Genomic DNA, 20851 nt, shown 5'->3' with positions numbered 1-20851 from the left:
AATTACAGGATATTCTGCTTTTCTCTGAGCTTCAACCCCAGCTGAGCTTTCATGAACACTGGTCTTCTGAACTGTCCTCTGCTCAATGCATGCTAAGGAGATCCTTCAGAATCTCCTTGGAAATAAATAGCAGAGAAGAGGGCAGAGGCCATCATCTTGTCTATTTATATTAATTAATTAATTTTGTCTGCGCTGGTTCTTCGTCATTGCACGTGGGTGTTCTCTAGTTGCAGGGGCTACACTCTACTTGTAATACACGGGCTTCTCATTGCGATGGCCTCTCTCGATGTGGTGTGAAGTCTCTAGGTGGGCAGGCTTCAGTAGTTCTGGCACATGGGCTTCAGTAGATGTGGTGCAAGGGCTCAGTTATTCTGCAGCCTGTGTGAACTCAGTTCCCAGACCAGGGATAGGACCATGTCTCCTGCATTGGCAGGCACATTCTTAATCACTGGACCACCAGGGAAGCCCATCTTTTGTATCTTTATCCTACTCTGGATAACACCTGCCAGTTATTGAGCAGGTGGCAGGACCCAGGGGCTTCCCAGCTGGTGCCGTGGTAAAGAATCCACCCGCCAGTGCAGGACACGTGGGTTTGATCCATGGGTTGAAGAGATCCCCGGAGAAGGAGGTGGCAACCATTCCAGTATACTTGCCTGGAGAAATCCCCTGGACAGAGGAGCCTGGCGGGCTACAGTTCATAGGGTTGCAAAGAGTCGGACATGACTATGCGCCTGAGCATGCACGCACACTCTAAGACCCGAGCCATTTGCAAACACTGAGCCCTCTAAGTCCCCCATCCACAGACCTCAGTGAAGAAAAGAAATGCAGAGGTGTTCGTTCACTTCCCCAAGGTTGCACAGCCTGAGGGGTAGGGTGTGATTCGGCACAGAGCGCTCCCCGGGGTACCCCATGCACGAGGCCCACCAGCCCAGTGAGAGGGAAACTAAACGAGCCAGGAGCAGAAGTAGCTGAGCGCCAGCAAGGATGTTGAAATGCAGACGCGTCACCAGCCGCCAGGCGGCTCCTCTGGGCACTCGTGTAAGCACCCAGCCCTTGAATGGACACAACACCTCGCCCCAGTGTTTAGCCTTTGGCCAATAAGCCTAAAACAAATTGCATTCGTTTGCTAAAGGATGACAGCGTCCGTTAGCAAGTCTTGAAAATGAGTCAGAATAAACTCTAGGCGTAGCTAGTACACTCTGAGCATGAAATGGCTGGAAAGAATCACCCTCTTTGGTTAACTATCTCAGTTTCTCTTAAGAATTTCTGCCCTGAACCCTGCAGCTGGCTCACAGCCTCTGACCGCTTCCTGTTTTCCTGGGCTTCCTACATGGATTCAGTTACACTGTGCTTTATACGAGATGCTTTGCTGACCGCCATAGGTAGCAAAGCTTCAAGGGGCTCTCAGTGGATTTGAGTCATTATCCTGTCAAGTGAGAAAGGACTCGCAGGTCTTAAATGGCTCCGCTGGATGGTCGTGGTCATTATCAGGTCATCGTGGTCGTTTCTATTTGTTTATATTTATGCTTTTTCTAAATGCCCCACCTGGTTCTTTGGGGAGTAAAGGTCAGAAGTTTTTATTCCCAAGTTGTTTCTGTTCATTTGCTTGTTTATTTGTGTTTGTGTGTTTTGTTTTTAAATCGTGACCCTGAGTCACACAGATGTTGGGGTTATGGACAGAGAAGTCATGATTCCTGCTGCTGGAGTTTCTAGAAATACCCTGTTCTCTTTCCTCTCCCAGTGTTTTTTGTTTTGTTTTTAAATTGAGGTAAAATATATATTGGGCTTCCCTGGTGGCTCAAGAATCCACCTGTAATGAGGGAGACCTGGGTTGGATCCCTGGGTTTGGGAAGATCTCCTGGAGAAGGGAACGGCTACCCACTCCGGTATTCTGGCCTGGAGAATTCCATGGACTATATAGTCCATGGTGTCACAAAGAGTCGGACACAACTGAGTGACTTCCACTTTAAAATATATATAGCATCAGTTCAGTTCAGTTCAGTCACTCAGTTGTGTCCAACTCTTTGTGACCTCATGGACTGCAGCACTCCAGGCCTCCCTGTCCATCACCAACTCCTGGAGTTTACCCAAACCCATGTCCATTGAGTCTGTGATGCCATCCAACCATCTCATCCTCTGTCGTCCCCTTCTCCTCCTGCCCTCAATCTTTCCCAGCATCAGGGTCTTTTCAAATGAATCAGCTCTTTGCATCAGGTGGCCAGAGTATTGGAGTTTCAGCTTCAACATCAGTCCTACCAATGAACACCCAGGACTGATCTCCTTTGGGATTGACAGGTTGGATCTCCTTGTAGTCCAAGAGACTCTCAAGAGTCTTCTCCAACACTGCAGTTCAAAAGCATCAATTCTTTGGCGCTCAGCTTTCTTTATAGTCCAACTCTCACATCCATACATGACTGCTGGAAAAACCATAGCTTTGACTAGACGGACCTTTGTTGGCAAAGTAATGTCTCTGCTTTTTAATATGCTGTCTAGGTTGGTCATAACTTCCCTTCCAAGGAGTAAATGTCTTTTAATTTCATGGCTGCAGTCACCATCTGCAGTGATTTTCGAGCCCAGAAAAATAAAGTCTGACACTGTTTCTACTGTTTCCCCCTGTATTTGCCATGAAGTGATGGGACCGGATGCCATGATCTTCATTTTCTGAATGTTGAGTTTTAAGCCAATGTTTTCACTCTCTTCTTTCACTTTCATCAAGAGGCTCTTTAGTTCTTCTTCACTTTCTGCCATAAGGGTGGTGTCATCTGCCTATCTGAGGTTATTGATATTTCTCCCAGTAATCTTGATTCCAGCTTGTGCTTCCTCCAGCCCAGCGTTTCTCATGATGTACTCTGCATATAAGTTAAATAAGCTGGATGACAATATACAGCCTTGACGTACTCCTTTTCCTATTTGGAACCCGTCTGTTGTTCCATGTCCAGTTCTAATTTGCCATTTTTATCATGCAAAAGTGTACAATTTGGTGACATTAATTCTATTCACCATGTTTTGCAGCCATCACCACCACTATTTATTCCCAAGTGTTTCCTCACTAAGGAGAGACTCTTGAGTCTTCATTTCTACCCCTCACTCCCTACTCCCACATACTAGGAACTCAGAAAATACTTCAGTGACAGTTGCATACTCTTACATCCTGGAAAGCCGATCTTCCAGGGCAGTCAGCACCCATGCCCAAGGGACACGTCAGCGGTCAACCTTCCCTTCTGCTTCCTCTGTCCCTAGCCTCCCCACCAGGGCAGTCCTTGGCACGTCCACCATGGCTGTCCTGATGCCTCCAGCTAGTAATCCCAGGAACAATGGGAGGACCCTGGGAAGGGAGGTAGGAGGCCTCCCGGATGGTTGCTGGGGTGCTTGTGGTGGGGGTCTCTGGGGTTACCCAGGACCCTTGCTTATTCACCATGGTTGATTCTAGAGTGAGGATGTGACTGTCCCTCGCGTGGCCCCGCCACCCGTAGAGATGTCTCTCCCAGTATTTGCTGGTAGGCTTCCCTGATGTGTCTGTGTTGGGGATTTTCCCTCTTTACCCAGATCAGATCAGATCAGATCAGTCGCTCAGTCGTGTCTGACTCTTTGCGACCCCATGAATCACAGCACGCCAGGCCTCCCTGTCCATCACCAACTCCCGGATGCCAGTAAGTCACTCACCACTTACTGTGTGATGTTGTGTGATTAATAGGCGAGGCGGGCAGGATTGGCGATGAAGAGGACAGTACGATGAAGGCGATACTGGAGAGTAGAGGGAGAGGGAGGCTGTACATGCCGAAGACTTGACCCTGAAATGAGTTTGTTAGCTGACGTGCTTGGTTTCCCAGAGGCACAAATGGAGGGAACCTGCTGACTGGTTTCCAAATCACTTTTCTCCCAACTCTTGGCAACACCGCCTCCTGGTTTAAAGAGGGAAGCTGTTTTCTCTAAGCTTTGGAAGGGGCTTTTAAACACCTTTTTGTCAACAACTTTTATTTTTTGATGTCAAGAAACAGACATGAGCCCTGGCTCCCTCCTGAAATAGGTGAAGAACTCTCCAAAACCCTGCATAAAGAACAGGTCAGAATTGAAGCCAGCTTTTCAGAAGTTGGCAAAGCTTTCCATTAAGGGCCAGGTACCTCTGCAGGCACCACAGCTCAACACTGAGTTTGTCATGGGAAGACAGCCATGGACAATTTCTCGATGAATGGACGTGGTTGTGTTCTAATAAAACTTTATTTATACCCCCTCATACCCATTAGAATGGCTGCTATCCAAAACAGTCAAGCAAATAAACAACAACAAAAAAGCCCTCAAGTGTTGGCAAAGATGTGTAGAAATTGGAACCTTGCACTGTTGGCCAGCGTGTAAGATGGTACAATTGCTGTGGGAAACAGTTTGGCAGTTGCTCAAAAAGTTAAAAATAGAATTGGCACGTGACCCAGCAATTCCATTTCTGGGTATAGACCCAAAAGAATTGAAAGCAGGGACTTGAAGAGATATTTGTTCAACCGTGTTTATAGCAGCTCTATTCCAGGTGGCCGAAAGGGGGAAGCCACCCTCGTGTCCATCCGTGGATGAGGGATAAATGAAATAAATACAATGTGTCGTTATCCATACAAGTGAATATCGTCCAACCTTTAATAGGAAGGGCATTCCGACACATGCTGCAACACGCATGGACCTCAAGGACCTGATGCTGAGGGAAGAAAGCCAGACGCTAAGTGACAAACGCTGTACGATTCCGCTTGTATGAGGTCCTTAGAGCAATCCCATTCATAGAGACAGAGAGGAGAAGGGTGGCTGCCAGCAGCCGGGCACTGGAGGGAGTAGACTGGCTGTCTGATGGGGACAGAGTTCCCGTTTCGTGAAGACTTCTGCGGGTGGATGGCCGTGATGGTTGCACCACCCCGTGAATGTACTGAGTGCCCCTGAACTACACGTACACTTAGAAATGGGGAAGGCAGTAAATGCTGCGTTACGTGATTTTCACCACAAGTTTTTTTCAGAAGGCTTTATTAAAATAAGAAATCAAAAAACTTTACAAAATTAAGGCAGGGGTTGTGGTTTGGGGACTGTACTGTGAAGGATGGAGAGATGGTTGTAGACAGTGTGGGGAGAAACCAGGTGAGTGTGGTGAGAAGAAGCTGGAGGAGGCTCCCTGTCCCAGTTACTCCGTCCATGGGGAGACGTGTGTGTGTATATCAGTCAGAACAGTAGTCGATGCCATTCACAAGACAGCTGCTACACGACAGACACGGAGCCCTCAGAAAAGCCTTGTGATGGACTTTCCTGGCAGTGCAGTGGTTACGACTCTGCCCTTCCAACGCAGGGGTCGAGGGTTCAATCCCTTACTGGGGAACTAAGATCCCACATGCCTCGTGGTGTGGCCAAAAATAAATAAATAAATAATAAATTATTGTTGTTGTTTAGTCACTAAGTCATACCAACTCTTTGCGACCCCATGGACTGTAGCCCGCCAGGCTCCTCTGTTCATGAGATTCTGCAGGCAAGAATACTGGAGTGGGTTGCCATTTCCTCCTCCAGGGGATCTTCCCAACCCAGGGAGCAAACCCACATTACCTGCATTAGCAGGTTGATTCTTTACCACTGAGTCATCAGGGAAGCCCAGATAAATAAATATCGAGGTTAACAGTTTTTAAATGTAGAAAATAAATATATATGTACATTTATAAAAAAGCCCGTGAGATCTGTGTTAATACCCCCTCTTCCATGGAGTGACCCACCCCAAGAATCCAGACCATCAGGAAGGAGGTGCTTCCTGAGCATTAGTGGACGCTTTGGAGCAGGGTGAGCTCTGAGGCCGTGATGATCCCTGAACTCTATCAGGCAGGCACTTATGTTGCTCAGACGAGTTAGAAAAAGAGTTTGACAAGAGAATGTGTTTCAAGCCCTTGCCATAAAGTGTCTTATGTTAAGACTATTAAACCTGGGGAAAATTAACTTAGAAAACATTCTAGAAATAATAGGGGCCAATATGAAAAGGCTACATCCTCTAGGAGTCAGCAGTATGCCATCCTGGAAAAGCCAGGATGGAGCGGTAAAGATCAGTGGCTCCCAGGGGCTCAGTGGGAGGGAGCGGTGAGCTGGCCAAGCACAGAGGGTCTTTAGGGCAGTGACTCTGTTCAGCATGATTCGGTCATGGGGGCCGTGGGTCACTGCATGTTGTCCAAAGCCGTAGAGCGTACAGCCCCAAGAGTGAGCCCTAATGAGACTCTGCACTGTGGGTGACGATGATGAATTACTGGGAGTCCAGCAGTTTATAAAACGGGCACCACCCTGGTGTGGGATGTCGGTCATGGGGGAGCCAGTGGAGTGGGGAACTCCATGTACATTTCATTCAGTTTTGCTGTGAGTGTAAAGCTGCCCTTAGAAATAAAGTCTGTCTAAAAATAACAACAACAGTAATAATAATGTGGGAGGGGGTACGAAGTTGGGGAGAAATGAGTCAACCATGCGCAGACGGTAATAATCGATGAAGCTGAGTGAAGAGTACACGGGTCCCTTTTGCTGTCTAATTTTTAAAAGACATTTACTTGTTTATGTATTTGTCTTAGTTGGAGAAGGGAAAGGCTACCCACTCCAGTATTCTGGCCTGGAGAATTCCAGGGACTGTATAGTCCATGGGATCGCAAAGAGCTGGACACGACTGAGCGCCTTTCACAGCTGTCTAGTTGCAGCACACGGGACCTTTGATCTGCATCACGGCGTGCAGTAGGTATCTTTCTTACTTTTAGCACGTGGGATATTTAGTCGTGGCATGCGAAACTCTTAGTTTCAGCATGTGGGATCTAGTTCTCTGACCGGGGATCAAACCTGGGCAACCTGCCTTAGGAGTTTGGATTCTTAGCCATTGGACCATCAGAGAAGTCCTTCACTGTCTACTTTTGAATCTGCTGGAAGTTTTCCTCCATGCAGTGTAAAAGGAACACAGTTAGTGGCAAGGTGGTACTTGTATCACGCTGACCGTGGTGATTAACCTTCCTAAGGAAGGCAGTACATGATTGTAACTGGTTGTGACCTTGTTCTAAGCCTACTGGGAGCATGCTTTCTGCCTCTCTGAGCTGTTATTTCCTGGTTTATAAAATATCAGGTAATTCATACCTCACAAGACTTGTGGCATCAAACACCGTGATGTCTGTGAAGTAGCGACATTGTGTGGAACATGCAAGGTGTTCAGAAGATGCTCAAGCCCCAGAAAGTGAGGGGGGTGGTCCAGTGGGAGAGGAAGCAGAGGGCTGTGGTGGGTGCGGCCACTTTCAGGACGTCTGGCCCTCAGCCCGCGGTGGTTCATGGGCAACAGGCACTGTTTTGGTGGGGACTTAGAGAACACACATCCAAAGCACAAGTGCACTGAGCATGTCAGACAAGCCTACCTGGACCCACTGATCTCTGTTCCAAGACACCCCCTCTCCCCCAGCAGGGATGAGACCTTAATGTGGTGCGGATGCTCCCTGGGGATTCTATGATGCCCCGGCCTCATAGACTGAGCCCGCATCTCCCAGAGCTGGCCAAGCAGAAAGGTGCAGAGCGATTTGCATTTTAGTTAAGAATCTAATGGATACTGTAGGCTTATTGATTAGGGAAAGAAACGAAGCAAATCTCATGCATTCAAGGGTGGTTAACCCTTCTGCTTTTCTGGCCCAGTCCCCACTGTAAAGTCTTCAGGAGCTCCATCACCCGCCGCCCAAGGTGCAAACTCTGTACCCTGGCGTCTACAACCTCTCACGGCCCCCGTCAACACTTCCAGCCTCCTTCCCAGACAGTTCTTGTGACACCAGTCTCTCCACTGCTTCCCAAGCCACAAAGACTGCAGGTGCGTCTCACCTAAGCCTTCCACTTTCTGCACATTGCTCCCCATCAGGACACACCAGGGTCTTTCTTAGAAGTCAGTTCTCTGTGCTCACATGGTCTTCGTTCTTCACCCAAGATCCCACCAGAGGTAACAACTGTTGCTTTAGACACTGACCTGACACCCAGCTGCTCGTGGGAGGTGCCAGGAGACTTGTTGACAGGGGGCAGGCACCCGTCCCGTGGGCCTGAAGCCACAGTCTATACCTCTTCCCTCACGTCACCCTAGGTCACCTCTCCTTCCCAGCGTTCCTGAGCGATGCAGAAACCACGTTCAGGCAGATTTCCAGCTGCGACTCCTTGGCTCAGTGTTCTGCAGGGATAGGCTGTCTCTGTACTTCTGTTGCCTTTTTTTCCAACCACTTTGGGCAAAACATTTTGTTAAAACGATGCAGTTTTTCCCCCCGGAGCGACTGTTGGGTGGGTGCCAGAGGTATTTAAGTGCCCTCGGATTGAACTGTACAATCTCATTATATAACTTACAGTCAGTTCAGAGGAGGAACAAGAGAAGCCCCACAGCTTCAGCCGTTGAGACCTGGGGCTTCGCCTTGTACCCGGGATGCTTGGGGCATCTCGCCATAGACGCGTCTCCCTCTGCAGTAATGAGGTCCCTCTTCTTCCTGTTTTATTGGCAGCAAACACTGGGTAACAGAAACACAGAAATGCCTGCAGCCCTGTCATAATAAAGTCATTTTAGGGGCTGTCACTGTGCCAGGAGCTTCCAGTAGTTAAATTGGTGTCTGATTATGTTCTGCTTTCTGAGTTCCCTTCTTCTCAATTAACACACAGTTGTTTAGGACTGTGGGACTGTGATGGCTCAGGACACTGCTTTCCAATAGGTCGTTTTGGGGGATGGTCTCCCATGGAGCTCAGGAGGCATCAGGATGCTTTTGTGCTGGGATGCAGAAGGGACGTGGGGGAGAGGCAGGGCCAGTGGGGCATCCTTTGGGAAACGCCTGTGGTTGGAAGGCTTGAACCTCAGCAGCCGCCTCCTTCTCAGAGCCTCTCCCCGCCTCACCCAGCCTTCTCCCCAACATGTGCCAAAGTCAAGGCACAGGGCTTGCCTCCTTTTTTTAGCAAACGCTACTTAATGTTTTGTAGAGTGTCAGGGACGGTCACAGTGCTCAAATGACTTTGAATTATGTGGCATACATCTCCTTACCTTTAATCTCAAAGTTAGAAAAACAACAAACAAACAAACCCAAACAGATTCTAAGTTCAAGGAAACTTGAAGGCTCATAGTTTCGTACTTTTATGCGTTGCTTGAAAATAGGAGAATCTCAAAAACCTGAGCAACTTTTGAAGGCCTGGTAACCAAATGTTTACATGGATGTAAAAGAGAGAGAGAGATGGCCAGATAGATGGATATACAGATAGATAGATGGATGGATGGATGGGTGGATAGATAGGTATATGATAGTTAACAGAATTAGATTAAAACTGTAATTGGATGTGTGTGTGTGTGGGCGACAGTTACTCTCGTATTTGACACCACCAGGAATTACAGCACAGCACCTTGTTTCCAGCAAATGAATACTCGCTGTAGTTAAATATCCAGGTAGAAGAAAAGGAAGTCAAGGGAAACTTCCTGGGCTTTCTTGTTTCTTTGTTCGTTTTCCATTGTACGAGCTTTGGGAATGAATGGTCTCGGTCTCTCAGGATTTCTAGATTGTTTAAAGTGAGTGACGTCGTGGGAAGGCTGGTGAAGGTTGTGACTCTGACTTTCTGGGGACAAGAGTCACTTACCAAGCAGAGTGAGATAAAGTTCTTTCCTTGGGGCCATTAACAAGACAATTTGCAGTCATTGCCTTGAATAATTTGAATGTCTAGAGACTGTACGCCTAGAACTTAGGGCTTCTGAATCTTTGTAAGATTTGCCCCTGGCTCTCCCTACATTATTTATTTCTTGTGTTTGGTTTTTTACCTTTAAATTTTTTAGATTTTAAATAAAACCTTTTGTAGGTTAAAAATGATCGGAAAGAGCTCTGTGAAAGATGGGCTTGCCCTTTTTCTTAATCATTTTGATCCTGTGGGACAGTATCCATGAAAGCATTTAGTTCTTACACCATTAACTTCATTTTTTAGAAATGACTTCGCGCTCGTGGCTGGGCATGAGACAGGACTTGCTTGGCTCACATTCCCCCACCCCGTCTCTCTTTTCTGGCAGGGGAGCAGCAGCACGCGTCTGCCCTGTTCCCTGCCTTCCCCTCGCCGAGTTCTCTGTCTCCTGCCAGCGTCTCACTCTCCTGTTCCTGAAAGCTGGGAACATTATAAAGAGCAGACATGAGCTCCATGCCCTGGGTCCTGCTGCTCACGCACAGTGATGATGGATGGGGGCATCAACACCAACCCAGACGACCCCACGTCGTGCTTATTGTGATCCCTGGGGCTCAGTGGTGAAGAATCCACCTGCCAATCTAGGAGACGCAGTTTCCATCCCTGGGTCGGGAAGATCCCCGGGCAGAGGAAATAGCCATCCTTTCCCCCTCTTGCCTAGAAATCCCATGGACAGAGGAGCCTGGTGGGCTATGGTCCATTGGGTCGCAAAGAGTTGGACACGACAGAGTGAATGAACAACAGCAACAGGTTGCCACAAGGTGGCTTCTCTCTCCCCAGGAGAGCAGGCTGTGTGAGCTGTTTGCCTGCGAGGAGTTCCTAGACATATCGCTGACTCTGAGACGTCTCTCAGTGCAGTCATAAACGAATGTCCTTAGACCAGAACATTTCTGAATACACACAGAGGCCACCAGTCCTCTCAGATGCCTTGGGGCATCCTGATGTTTACCTTTTACAAGGCAAGGTTCTCTCCACCCAGGAACTTACTCCAGAAGTGGAGAGGAGCGTGAGGGCAACGCACAGCCATTAAATGCCAATGCCTACTGCAAAATTTGGTTTTCAAGAACCTCTAACAGCTGAACCCACAGAGGAAAATCTCAGAATGCAGGGATAGCCAGGAGCTACCAGATATTTTGGCCTCCCTGAGCCTTCTTGAAATAGGAGGGAAGGGGGCAGGGCACAATTTTTAAAAGAATGACATAGCCCAAGGGCATAACATAAATCGATTAGAATCAATTGGGTCCAAGATGGCAGACAAGTTAAACTTCAGCTGGACCTGGTTCCTCAATCAGCAAGCTGAATGACACGCCCAGGGATGCCTTGACACTTCCAAGGCACTGTCCAAAGTCCAAAAACTAGGCGGTGGCCCAGTTCCTGAAAATTTCCACCCCTCCCCCAAAATAGTTGGCATAATCCTCCCACTTATTAGCCTGTGAAATTACCCAACCCATAACAACTAACCACACCCCATTCCAAGGCCACCACACTCGCCTCTGCGATGGCCCACACTCTTGTCTGTGGAATGTGTTTCTCTCTGAACAAATCTACTTCTTACCTATCACTTTGTCTCTCACTGAATTCTGATGTGATGAGACATCAGGAACCTGAGCTTCATTAGGTCCTGAAACCAGGTCTGTGATCTCAGTTGGAAGCCTGTGGGTTTGGGCTACGTTCACGTTCCAGTCTGAAGTAAACAGTTTCGCTCTGACGTGGGTCAGCCAGCTTATCCATCCATCATCCATCCGCCCACCCACCCATCCGTCCGTGTGCCACCCATATTCATCATGGCCTTCTTTTCCCGTGGCTAATACCTAGTGAACATCTGTGATGTGCCAGATGCCAGTTAGGCATTGCAGCCAGTGGCGAATAAACAGGTCCATTCGGGAACAGACTGGAGGGCTTTTCTGTCCTTGAGTGCAATGCCAGCGGTGCCCAGTGTGGACAGGGTCACCAGGGATGCAGAGCGGAGGCCACTTGCAACCCCTTCCCCGTCTCATGTCCCCTCTCCTGGTAGACAGGTCTTGCTTGTCAGTTCCCTTGAGCCAGGCTGAAGCCCCTCACTCCCATCTAGTAGGCATCCTGCTGTGTGATCGCCTGGCTGAGCTGCGATATCTTTCATAATCATTGACTGAAAGCAGATTGTTCTGCAGAAGCTTCTAATGTGATTTTCGTATTTATCTCCCTTAGCTTGATATGTGTTAGAAATAACTCATGAATTACAACAGACAGGAAATATTCTTTCCAAAAAGTTAGCCTCTGTGTATGTTTCTTTTTGTCTGGTTAGTTGACTTATCTTCAAGTGGACTTGGGGCATCGCTAAGATTTCAATCCCATCAAGTGTGAAGCGTAGGATATAATGATGGTTCTGTAAAGGTGATGTGGCCTTTGATACCTGTAGCCTGAGTGGCTCGCCTTTGTTGACAGCATCAATGATGCTTTTGTTTGATCATCCCTTCAGCTTTGCCCTGATATGCCATGTTATTTGTTTCTTTGTCCTGGCTTTTTAAAAAATTTATAGTCTAAATTATAGAATCTCTCTCAGCACTGCTCTTTCTCAGCTGTCAGTTCATTAAAAAGTTTTTGTTCAGCTTTCATATTCTTTCAGCATGGCGTCTTTTTTTTTTTCCCCAGTCATTTTGAGCAATATCTTTATTTAACTAGCTGAAGTTGTTCCAGGGCTTAATTAGAAGTAGCATATTGCAACTCTTTGGGTGCTATCTTGAGGCACAGTAATTAGCCCTGTAATAATAATGCATGTCTACGTGAACTTGTTACTGTCATGGAGGGCTGGAGAGAGGGGCTTTCTGAAACCTCATAAAGGCCATGGGGTACTCCAGTGAACAGCCAAGTTCTGAAGCCGGAGGAAAAGTTGAGCAGAAAAAAAAATGTTCAAGGCCATAAGCCCTGTGTTTTTGTATTGTGTGACCGCCCCACTCTCCCCGTGACAGGACGTCGTTTTACTCCACTGGCGCTGGGGGCAGTCTTCAGGTTTCTGGGTAAGTGCAGGGCACACCCACAGATGCTATCTGAGCACAATTGCCAGGGGCCGCCTGGGCCAGGGAGCGTGTCTTCGCTTGAACCAGGCAGCTTGTACTTCTGAGGGCTGAACATGATATGGGCTGAGGCCCAAGACTGGGGGGCTGGTTAGGGTTGCTAGGCGACCTGTCTATACAAGGCTCCCTTCGTGGCTCAGATGGTAAAGTCTGCCTGCAAAGCAGGAGAGCAGGGTTCCATCCCTGGGTGGGGAGGATTCCCTGAAGAAGGGAATGGCAACCCACTCCGGTGTTCTTTCCTGGAGGATTCCATAGACAGAGGAGCCTAGCAGGCTGTAGTCCATGTGGTCGCAAAGAGTTGGACATGACTGAGCAACTAACAGTTTCACTTATTTTTTTTTTCCATCTTGATTATAGTGGTTTTGTCCTGCTCCTCGATTAATTTGTCAGGATCCTTCAATACCCTGTATTCAGCCTCCCCCCGCCCCGCCGCCCCCACTCAATAAATTACAGCATTCATCCAGGAGAGCTATTTTTCCAGTTTCCCTGGGCATTCTGTAATGGCAGAATCCAGCCACCCTGTGGCTGATGGATGCCGCTGCCCAGGCCATGCTGCTGGTCCCGGACAAGCCAGCGTCTCCATGCCCCTCTCTGAGCAGGCACTTACAACATCAGATCCGACTTTCTTGGTTTTGTCTTAACATCCTCAGGGAAGGATTCAAGTAACTCCGGCTACGTTTTTCTTCAGCCACGAAGATAGCAAGCTCCAGCACAGGCCACTTGTCACACTCGTTTGGTCGTGGATCCCACCGATGGGTCTCTTAATGAAATGCTGTCTGCACATCCTCTTTCTTGGAGCTTGTGCCAGAGAAACCTGCACGACAGCGAGTGTTGGGCAGGAGGTGGTGGCGGGAGGTGGTGATGGAGACCTCCTTAAAGCCCCAGGTGGCCCTGTCCTCTCTCCGTCCTCCCGGGCTAACTGGCCTTTAGTGGCACTGGGACTGTCCAGGCTGGGGACCTTCTCCAGGCATGCATAGCTAAAGAGATCCTCTTATCAGCATCAGTTCCTAGTAAGTAACCTAGATTTCTCTTACACTCTGTGGCTGCTTCCTGCTGTCTAAATGGAGGGAGGATAATGAAGTTTATTATCTGTGACCTGATGCTAGCTGCTCTCACATCCTGCCTTTGTGCAGAGGAAGAAGGCTCATTTAAAAAGAAGGATCTGGACTAAGCTTTGTTGTAAACACTCTGCAGAGCCATGAGACAAATCTACTGAATGAAGAAGCTTGGGAAAGGCTGAGCACTGGAGTCACTTAGGACATCCTCGAGTTGCGTATTCCATCACGGAAAAGAAAAAGTCAGAGTGTGGAAGGATGTGATATTTTGTTCTGCGTGCTCACAGTGGTACCACGTCGGTAAATGGATGAATTCACATTCCTGCTGAAACTCTTGGCAAATGACTCTCATCTCTACTAAAGCTTTCTTTATTTAAACAAGTTAACAGTGCCTAAAACGAGCATTTGGTGGACACATGGTACTGAGGTCAACCATACTTCCGAGCTTCCGTGATTTTTCACCTATTGATAGGAAAGATATGTTGCTGGCGCGTCAGTAAATAAAGGAAACGTTGCACCCATCACGTCATCACATTACAGCTGTCCAGGGCGGTGAGCCCTGAGGGAACCCAGGGTGAGAAAGCACGGGACTCTGGCCCCAGAGAGCTGAGGTGCAGATCAAAGGAACGGCTTGCTTGATCCCAGATTCATGTCTTCCTATCTATAGAAAAGCCGATAAATTCCTTAAGTTGGGATAATCAGGTTTCCTTTAAGTAACAGTAATCTTCTGAAGTTCTGAGCGCCTGATCTTTGTTGCAAAAGTACTGTGTATCCCAGCTCCTCCTTTACGTCTTCTGAGCAGTCTCTCAGAGCAATGTGAGATGCTATGTCCCAGGCTTAAGTCCTCAGTTTTTTCTGCCAAATGAAACATGATTCTCACCTTTTTCAGATTGTTCTGCATTTTTTTCCAGTCTACATACCAAATCAATCCAAGCCAGATCGTGTGTAACAGCACTTTTGAATGCTTAACTTTAAAAAGCCAGCTAAGCAAAGACCAATTTTATAATATAACATGAATATATTGTGACTCGAGAATAAGATTTAATTTGCACCTCTAGTGGGTTTTTTTTTTTTTGTGATACTTTTCATATGTTACTTTCAGACTGTGTTATTTTGGTGTGTTTCTTTTCTTCTGCATGTGCTAGTTTCCTTGATTAATTTGAAGAACATCTGCATATAATTCTCTGGGCTTTGCATTGGCAAAACTTTGCAGCTTTTCACAGGACTTAGAGAGTTCACTTGCCAGACAGTCTCAGACTGTAGCTAATTGAAATGCCGAACCTCCAAAGGTGCCAGAGCAGAAGTGTGTAATTATGTAATTTTCTCTTGATCTTTCAGAGTCTTCCTGCGAGCGATTAATCAGTATGCAGATATGCTGAACAAAAAATTTCTGGATCAAGCCAACTTTGAGCTGCAGGTGAGAGAAGGAGTAGACACGACCTTTGTTGGGAAATCATGTTAAAACGAATTGCTGGTCTGAGCCCATATCTTATATTTCTAATCCTTAAACTTAATCGGTTTCCCATTTAAGGTGTGGAAATGGAATTTACAATACGTGCTACTGGAACCCGAGGATTGAAAATGATGCCTTTGGGGTATTTGCTCAATTTAGCGAGAAAGGAGATGGAGCTGTTTCAGAGAGAAAGTCTTGAATCAGAGTGACAAGTTAGGGACTCTCTGAGCAGGGAGGCGGCCGTGTCTCAGTCGGCCTGGCTGCCAAGATTGTCTCAGGCCATCCTGATGTGATGAGAATCAGCCCGGGAGGCACTGTGGGTCTGCATCGCTGAGCCCAGATCGCGTGTAGAACTCGATTTTCCCCTGATATATTCCCCGCCGGCTCTGTGCTGCCTGAAGTAGCCCTTACCAGGCACAAGGTCCCAGCCCCTCAACAGCCCTTGGCTGTGGTGAGCCGATCCTCCCATCCAGGCCCTCCTCCTCCGGTGCTTGTGGATCGCGTGTATGTGCATGTGCCTGTGTGTGTGATTTAACTGATTGATTGATTTTTGCCTGGCATGATTTCTTACTATGCATCTACTATTTGGGACTCTCATTCCCACCAAACTTCAGGTATATTTCTGCTAATCATGGTTTTGTTATTATTTGTTTCATTTACTAAAGTTTGCAAATCAAAGCATCCAGGGGCAAACAGGTTTTTAGTTTCCTGGGTAGGACTGTTCATGGAGAAAGAACCTGAACCACTTTAGGTACACCCAGAGGGTGGTCCTACTCAAACCTAGGTCAACAGATAACAAAAATTAACAGATAACAAAAATTAGACACCCATCTACTTTCCCATTTGCCTTGTCTTCTGACAACTTAGAGCTAAATGTGATACTAGGTTATTAGATTAAGTTCTTTGGTGCCTGTGCCCTTAGATCATTTTTTTAATTTTAACTTTTTAAAATTTTGTATTGCGTACTGGGATGTAGCCAGTTAACAAACAATATTGTGATAATTTCAGGTAAACAGCAAAGGGACTCAGCTGTACAGATTAATGTGTCCGTTCTCCCCCAAACCCCCTCCCATCCCGGCTGCCACATGGCATTGAGTAGAGTTCCCCGTGCTGCATACAGGAGGTCCTTGTTGGTTATCCAGTTTAAATATAGCTGCTGCTGCTGCTGCTAAGTCACTTCAGTCGTGTCTGACTCTGTGTGACCCCACAGACGGCAAGCCACCAGGCTCCCCTGTCCCTGGGATTTTCCAGGCAAGAACACTGGAGTGGGTTGCCATTTCCTTCTCCATTAAATATAGCAGTGTGTACCTGTTCATCCCAAATTCCCCCTTCCCCCCATCCTCTCCTCAGCAACCATAAGCTCATTCTCGAAAGCTTGAGTCTTATTTCTGTTTTTTAAGTAACTGTATTTGTATCATTTTATTAAATTAAAAATGTTTCATCAGCATTATAGAATATAAGTATGTAGTAATATATCAGGTACTGTGTACGTAAAAATGTTACTATTTTTCAGCTTAAAATTTTTTATTATTTTCTCTGCTTAATGTTTGTTATCACATCCTAAAACACAGATACATTCTTGTGAAATATTTATGCAGTGTAAGTCAGCCCATTGAATAAAATAGGAAAGCTTCCTTCCCATTTTTTCACCTTTTTCTCCCTCTGCTGGGTAGCTTTTTTTTTTAATGTCAACAAATATTTATTCATTGCTTAGTATTTACCAAATAGTATGTTTTTAAACTTGGGGTACAGTAAAGCGTCTGCCTGCCATGCAGGAGACCTGGGTTTGATCCCTGGGGTGGGAAGATCCCCTGGAGAAGGAAATGGCAATCCACTCCAGTACCCTTGCCTGGAAAATTCCGTGGATGGAGGAACCTGGTAGGCTACAGTCCATGGGATCGCAGAGAGCTGGACACAACTGAGCGACCTCACTTTGTAGAGTTGCTTTGCAATGTTATGTTGGTTTCTGCACACAATGAAGTGCCTCAGCTGTGTGCTGTGTGCTAAGTCCCTTCAGTCATGTCCAACACTTTATGACCCCGTGGACTATAGCCCACCAGGCTCCTCTGTTCATGGGATTCTCCAGGCCAGAATACTGGCGTGGTTTGCCATGCCCTCCTCCAGGGAACTTTCTAACCCAGGAATCGAACCCGTGTCTCTTACGTCTCCTGTGCTGGCACGTGGGTTCTTTTCCAGTAGTCCCGCGCGGGAAGGCCAGCTGGATGTTGTTGTTCAGCCGCTAAGTCATGTCCACCTGCAGCACGCCAGGCCTCCCTGTCCGTCACCATCTCCTGAGTGAGTTTGCTCAAACTCATGACCATTGTGTCAGTGATGCCATCCAACCATCTCATCCTTTGTTGTCTCCTTCTCCTCCTGCCTTCAATCTTTCTCGGCATCAGGGTCTTTTCCAATGAGTCGTCTCTTTGCATTGGTTGGCTAAAGTATTGGAGCTTCAACATCAGCATGAGCCCCTCCAATGAATATTAGCTCTCTCTCTCTCTCTATATATATATGTGTGTGTGTGTGTGTGTGTGTGTGTGTGTGTATACACACACACATACATACATGCATGCATGTGAAAAGAAAGTGAAAGTGTTCATTGCTCAGTTGTGTCCAATTTTTTGTGACCCATGGCACTATAGCCTGCCAGACTCATCTGTCCAAGGGATTGTCCAGGCAAGAGTCCTGGAGTGAGTAGTTATTCCCTTCTCCAGGGGCTCTTACCGACCCAGGGATCAAACCCAGGTCTCTTACATTGCACACAGATTCGTTACAGTCTGGCCACCAAGGAAGCCATGTGGATACATATATCCCCTCTTTTTTGGATTTCCTTCCAACTGCTGGTTAACTTTTAGAATAATTGTTGTGTGTTATCTCTGAGGCTTCTTTAAGCATGTACAGTTGGCCCTTGAACAGTGTGCGTAGGTTGGGGAAGGTGGTTTATCTGAGTATAATTCAACCAACAAGAGACTGTGCATTACTGTAGTATTTGCTACTGAAGAATATCTACCTGTAAGTGGACTCGAGTAATTCACACCCAGGAGTCAGCTATATCTGGACCAAGACCGGGATTGTTTTGGCTTTACACGTGAGTGGGGTCACACTTTCCTGGTTTTCAGTTCTGTCCTATTCCACGGTGTAAATGCATCAACACTGGCGCAGGCCTTCCTGCTCTGATGACCTGCAGGCTGTTTCCGGTTTTTCCCCGTTCCCGGCAATGCTTCCGTGAACAGGGTGACACAGCCGTCTCAGGGCAGCATTGCTGGTGGCTGGAAACATAATTGCCAGACTGGATGGTGAGACATTTTAAGTTTGATGGACACTGATAAATTACCATCCTCAAATGCTCTAGCAATTTGCAGTCTCACCAGCCTTCTCTGCAAAGCATCATTGTCCAGATCTTCTCCAATACCAATTTCTTTAAAATTATTGATTCTTATTTTTGTTGATATTTCTCTGATTGCTAGTTGGATTGAGAGTACTCACTGGCTGTGAGGATTTCTAGTATGAACTGTCCATTTTCTCGGCTCATTTTTCTATTGTGCTATATGTCATATTTTTTGTAAGTTGAAATTCTTGATGTAGTCTAGTCATGGGTTTAGGTTTATTGTATAGAAATACTTAATTTTTCTGTAGTCAAATTTGTCAGTTCTTTTAAATGGCTTTTTGGGTTTTATTTTTTGCTTGGCGAATCCTTCTTTGATTATAAATTTAACTGTTTTGTTTATAGTTGGTATCTGATAATGCTTTGTGTTTCTGCTTTAAAAAAAAAACTAACATTGAATGTATCTGTGATTTCTTTTCCTTAATCATTTTTTAAAATCAAAGTATAGTTATTTTACAACATTGCATTAGCTTCAGGTGTACAGCAAAGTGATTCAATTTTATATGCCTCTATATAGACTTCTGTATTCGTATATCTATATGTATAGATTCCTTTTCACAGTTTTCCATTATCGGTTGTTACAAGACACTGAATGTAGTCCCCTGTCCTTGTTTATCTACATCTGCTGGAAGCTGCTTTACATTTACTTTTCCCTACATGATTTTATGAATAAATTATTCTTTGCCAGTGATTTTACATGCCACCAAGAATACCCACAATTACAGATGCAGGTGTGTATCCGTTCTGTTTTCTGTGTTATTAACTATGGGTTTTATACCCAGCTAGTAGAGCCAGGTCTTCCTGGCTAGGATGTTCCTGCAAAAGTATTTTGACTTTTTGTGCATTTCCTCTTTGATGTGAAATTCCAAATCACCTTGTTAAACTTTTGAAACATGCTGTTTACATTGTAATTGGTTCTGTTGAGTTCGTAAAAGATTGTAGTAGAATTGTAACAGCATTTGGGAGAATACTTGGCAGTATTTATTTTTTCCCGTCCCACACAGGAATATTTGTGGCTTTTTTCATGTCCCTCATTAGGTTTTCTCCTTTTATCCATGTAGGCCATGCCCGTCAGGTGCTGAGCCACACACACAGACGGCTGTGTGTTTCAGGTGTGGCTGCTGAGAGCGTGTTACGGGTTACTGCTGGCCCTGTGCGCTGTCTTCATGCCTTTAGTCCTCTGGAAGCTCCCCCCATGCCCAGCGCCTTGGCTGCGATGAGCTCTTTTGGCCCTTATCCCTTGACAGGTGTGGTTTGATTGCTCCACTCTAGGAGGTTCTCATCCTCCCATACCCAGAGGGAGGCCTGGGTGCTGCATGGCCAAGACTGGCTTCCGCATGTGCTCCAGGCAGCAGGTCCTCCCACGAGGCACATTTCCATGTTTTGATATCCTGGTGTTCCCAGACACTTCCTTCTCCTTTGAACTACTCCTCCCTGTGGGCTGCTACTCTGCCCTCTGCGTCCCTCTGCCCCTCCCAGTCTGCTTCTCATTTCCGGCGAGTACAGCACCAAGAGCTCTTATTCTCAACATTCTCCTGGTGAGCTGCCAGCTTGACATCCTACCACCTCCCCCAATCTGTAGTACATATTTCATACAAACAGAGGCCCTCCGCTACATAGCTAGAGTAAGACCACCACACTCACACCATTATCAGTGCTCACTGGCCCCCAGACCACGTTCAGGTTCTGTTGACCCAGTCACGGAACTTGTTGCTTCTCAGGTCAGCATCGTGAATGCTGTTAGTTGTCACAGCTCAAATCATGCATAGCTTACAGGGATTTTTTTTTTTTTTTCTTTGTCTGGTTGGTTGGTTTTTTGTTTTTTTTTTTTTGGCTGCAGTGTACAACATGTGGAATCTTACTTCCCCTACCAGGGATCAAACCCACACCCCCTGCAGTGGAAGTCCAGATTCTTAACCACTGGAATGCCAGGGAAACCGTTATAGGTTTTATTAATGTTTGTATTTTTATGTGATTTTTAAAATTTTTGTATTTTATTAACTGCTACTGCTAAGTCACTTCAATTGTGTCCGACTCTGTGTGACCCCAGAGACAGCAGCCCACCAGGCTTCCTTGTCCCTGGGACTCTCCAGGCAAGAACACTGGAGTGGGTTGCCATTTCCTTCTCTAATGCATGAAAGTGAAAAGTGAAAGGGAAGTCGCTCAGTCGTGTCTGACTCTTAGCGACCCCATGGACTGCACCCTACCAGGCCCC

General features: G+C 46.6%; 1 protein-coding gene across 1 annotated transcript in view; it reads left to right on the top strand.

Annotated features, from left to right (window-relative positions):
- The window catches only part of DOCK1 (dedicator of cytokinesis 1), a 570389-nt gene that overhangs the window by 435250 nt on the left and 114288 nt on the right, over positions 1-20851 (top strand). The window contains exon 30 of the mRNA XM_010859569.1: positions 15137-15215. Within this exon, the coding sequence (XP_010857871.1) occupies positions 15137-15215 (79 nt within the window). The remainder of the gene's footprint in view (positions 1-15136; positions 15216-20851) is intronic.

This window comes from Bison bison, unplaced genomic scaffold (assembly GCF_000754665.1).
Source record: "Bison bison bison isolate TAMUID 2011002044 unplaced genomic scaffold, Bison_UMD1.0 scf7180017864456, whole genome shotgun sequence".
Taxonomy (NCBI): domain Eukaryota; kingdom Metazoa; phylum Chordata; class Mammalia; order Artiodactyla; family Bovidae; genus Bison; species Bison bison.
This window is presented reverse-complemented; position numbering and strand designations above follow the sequence as displayed.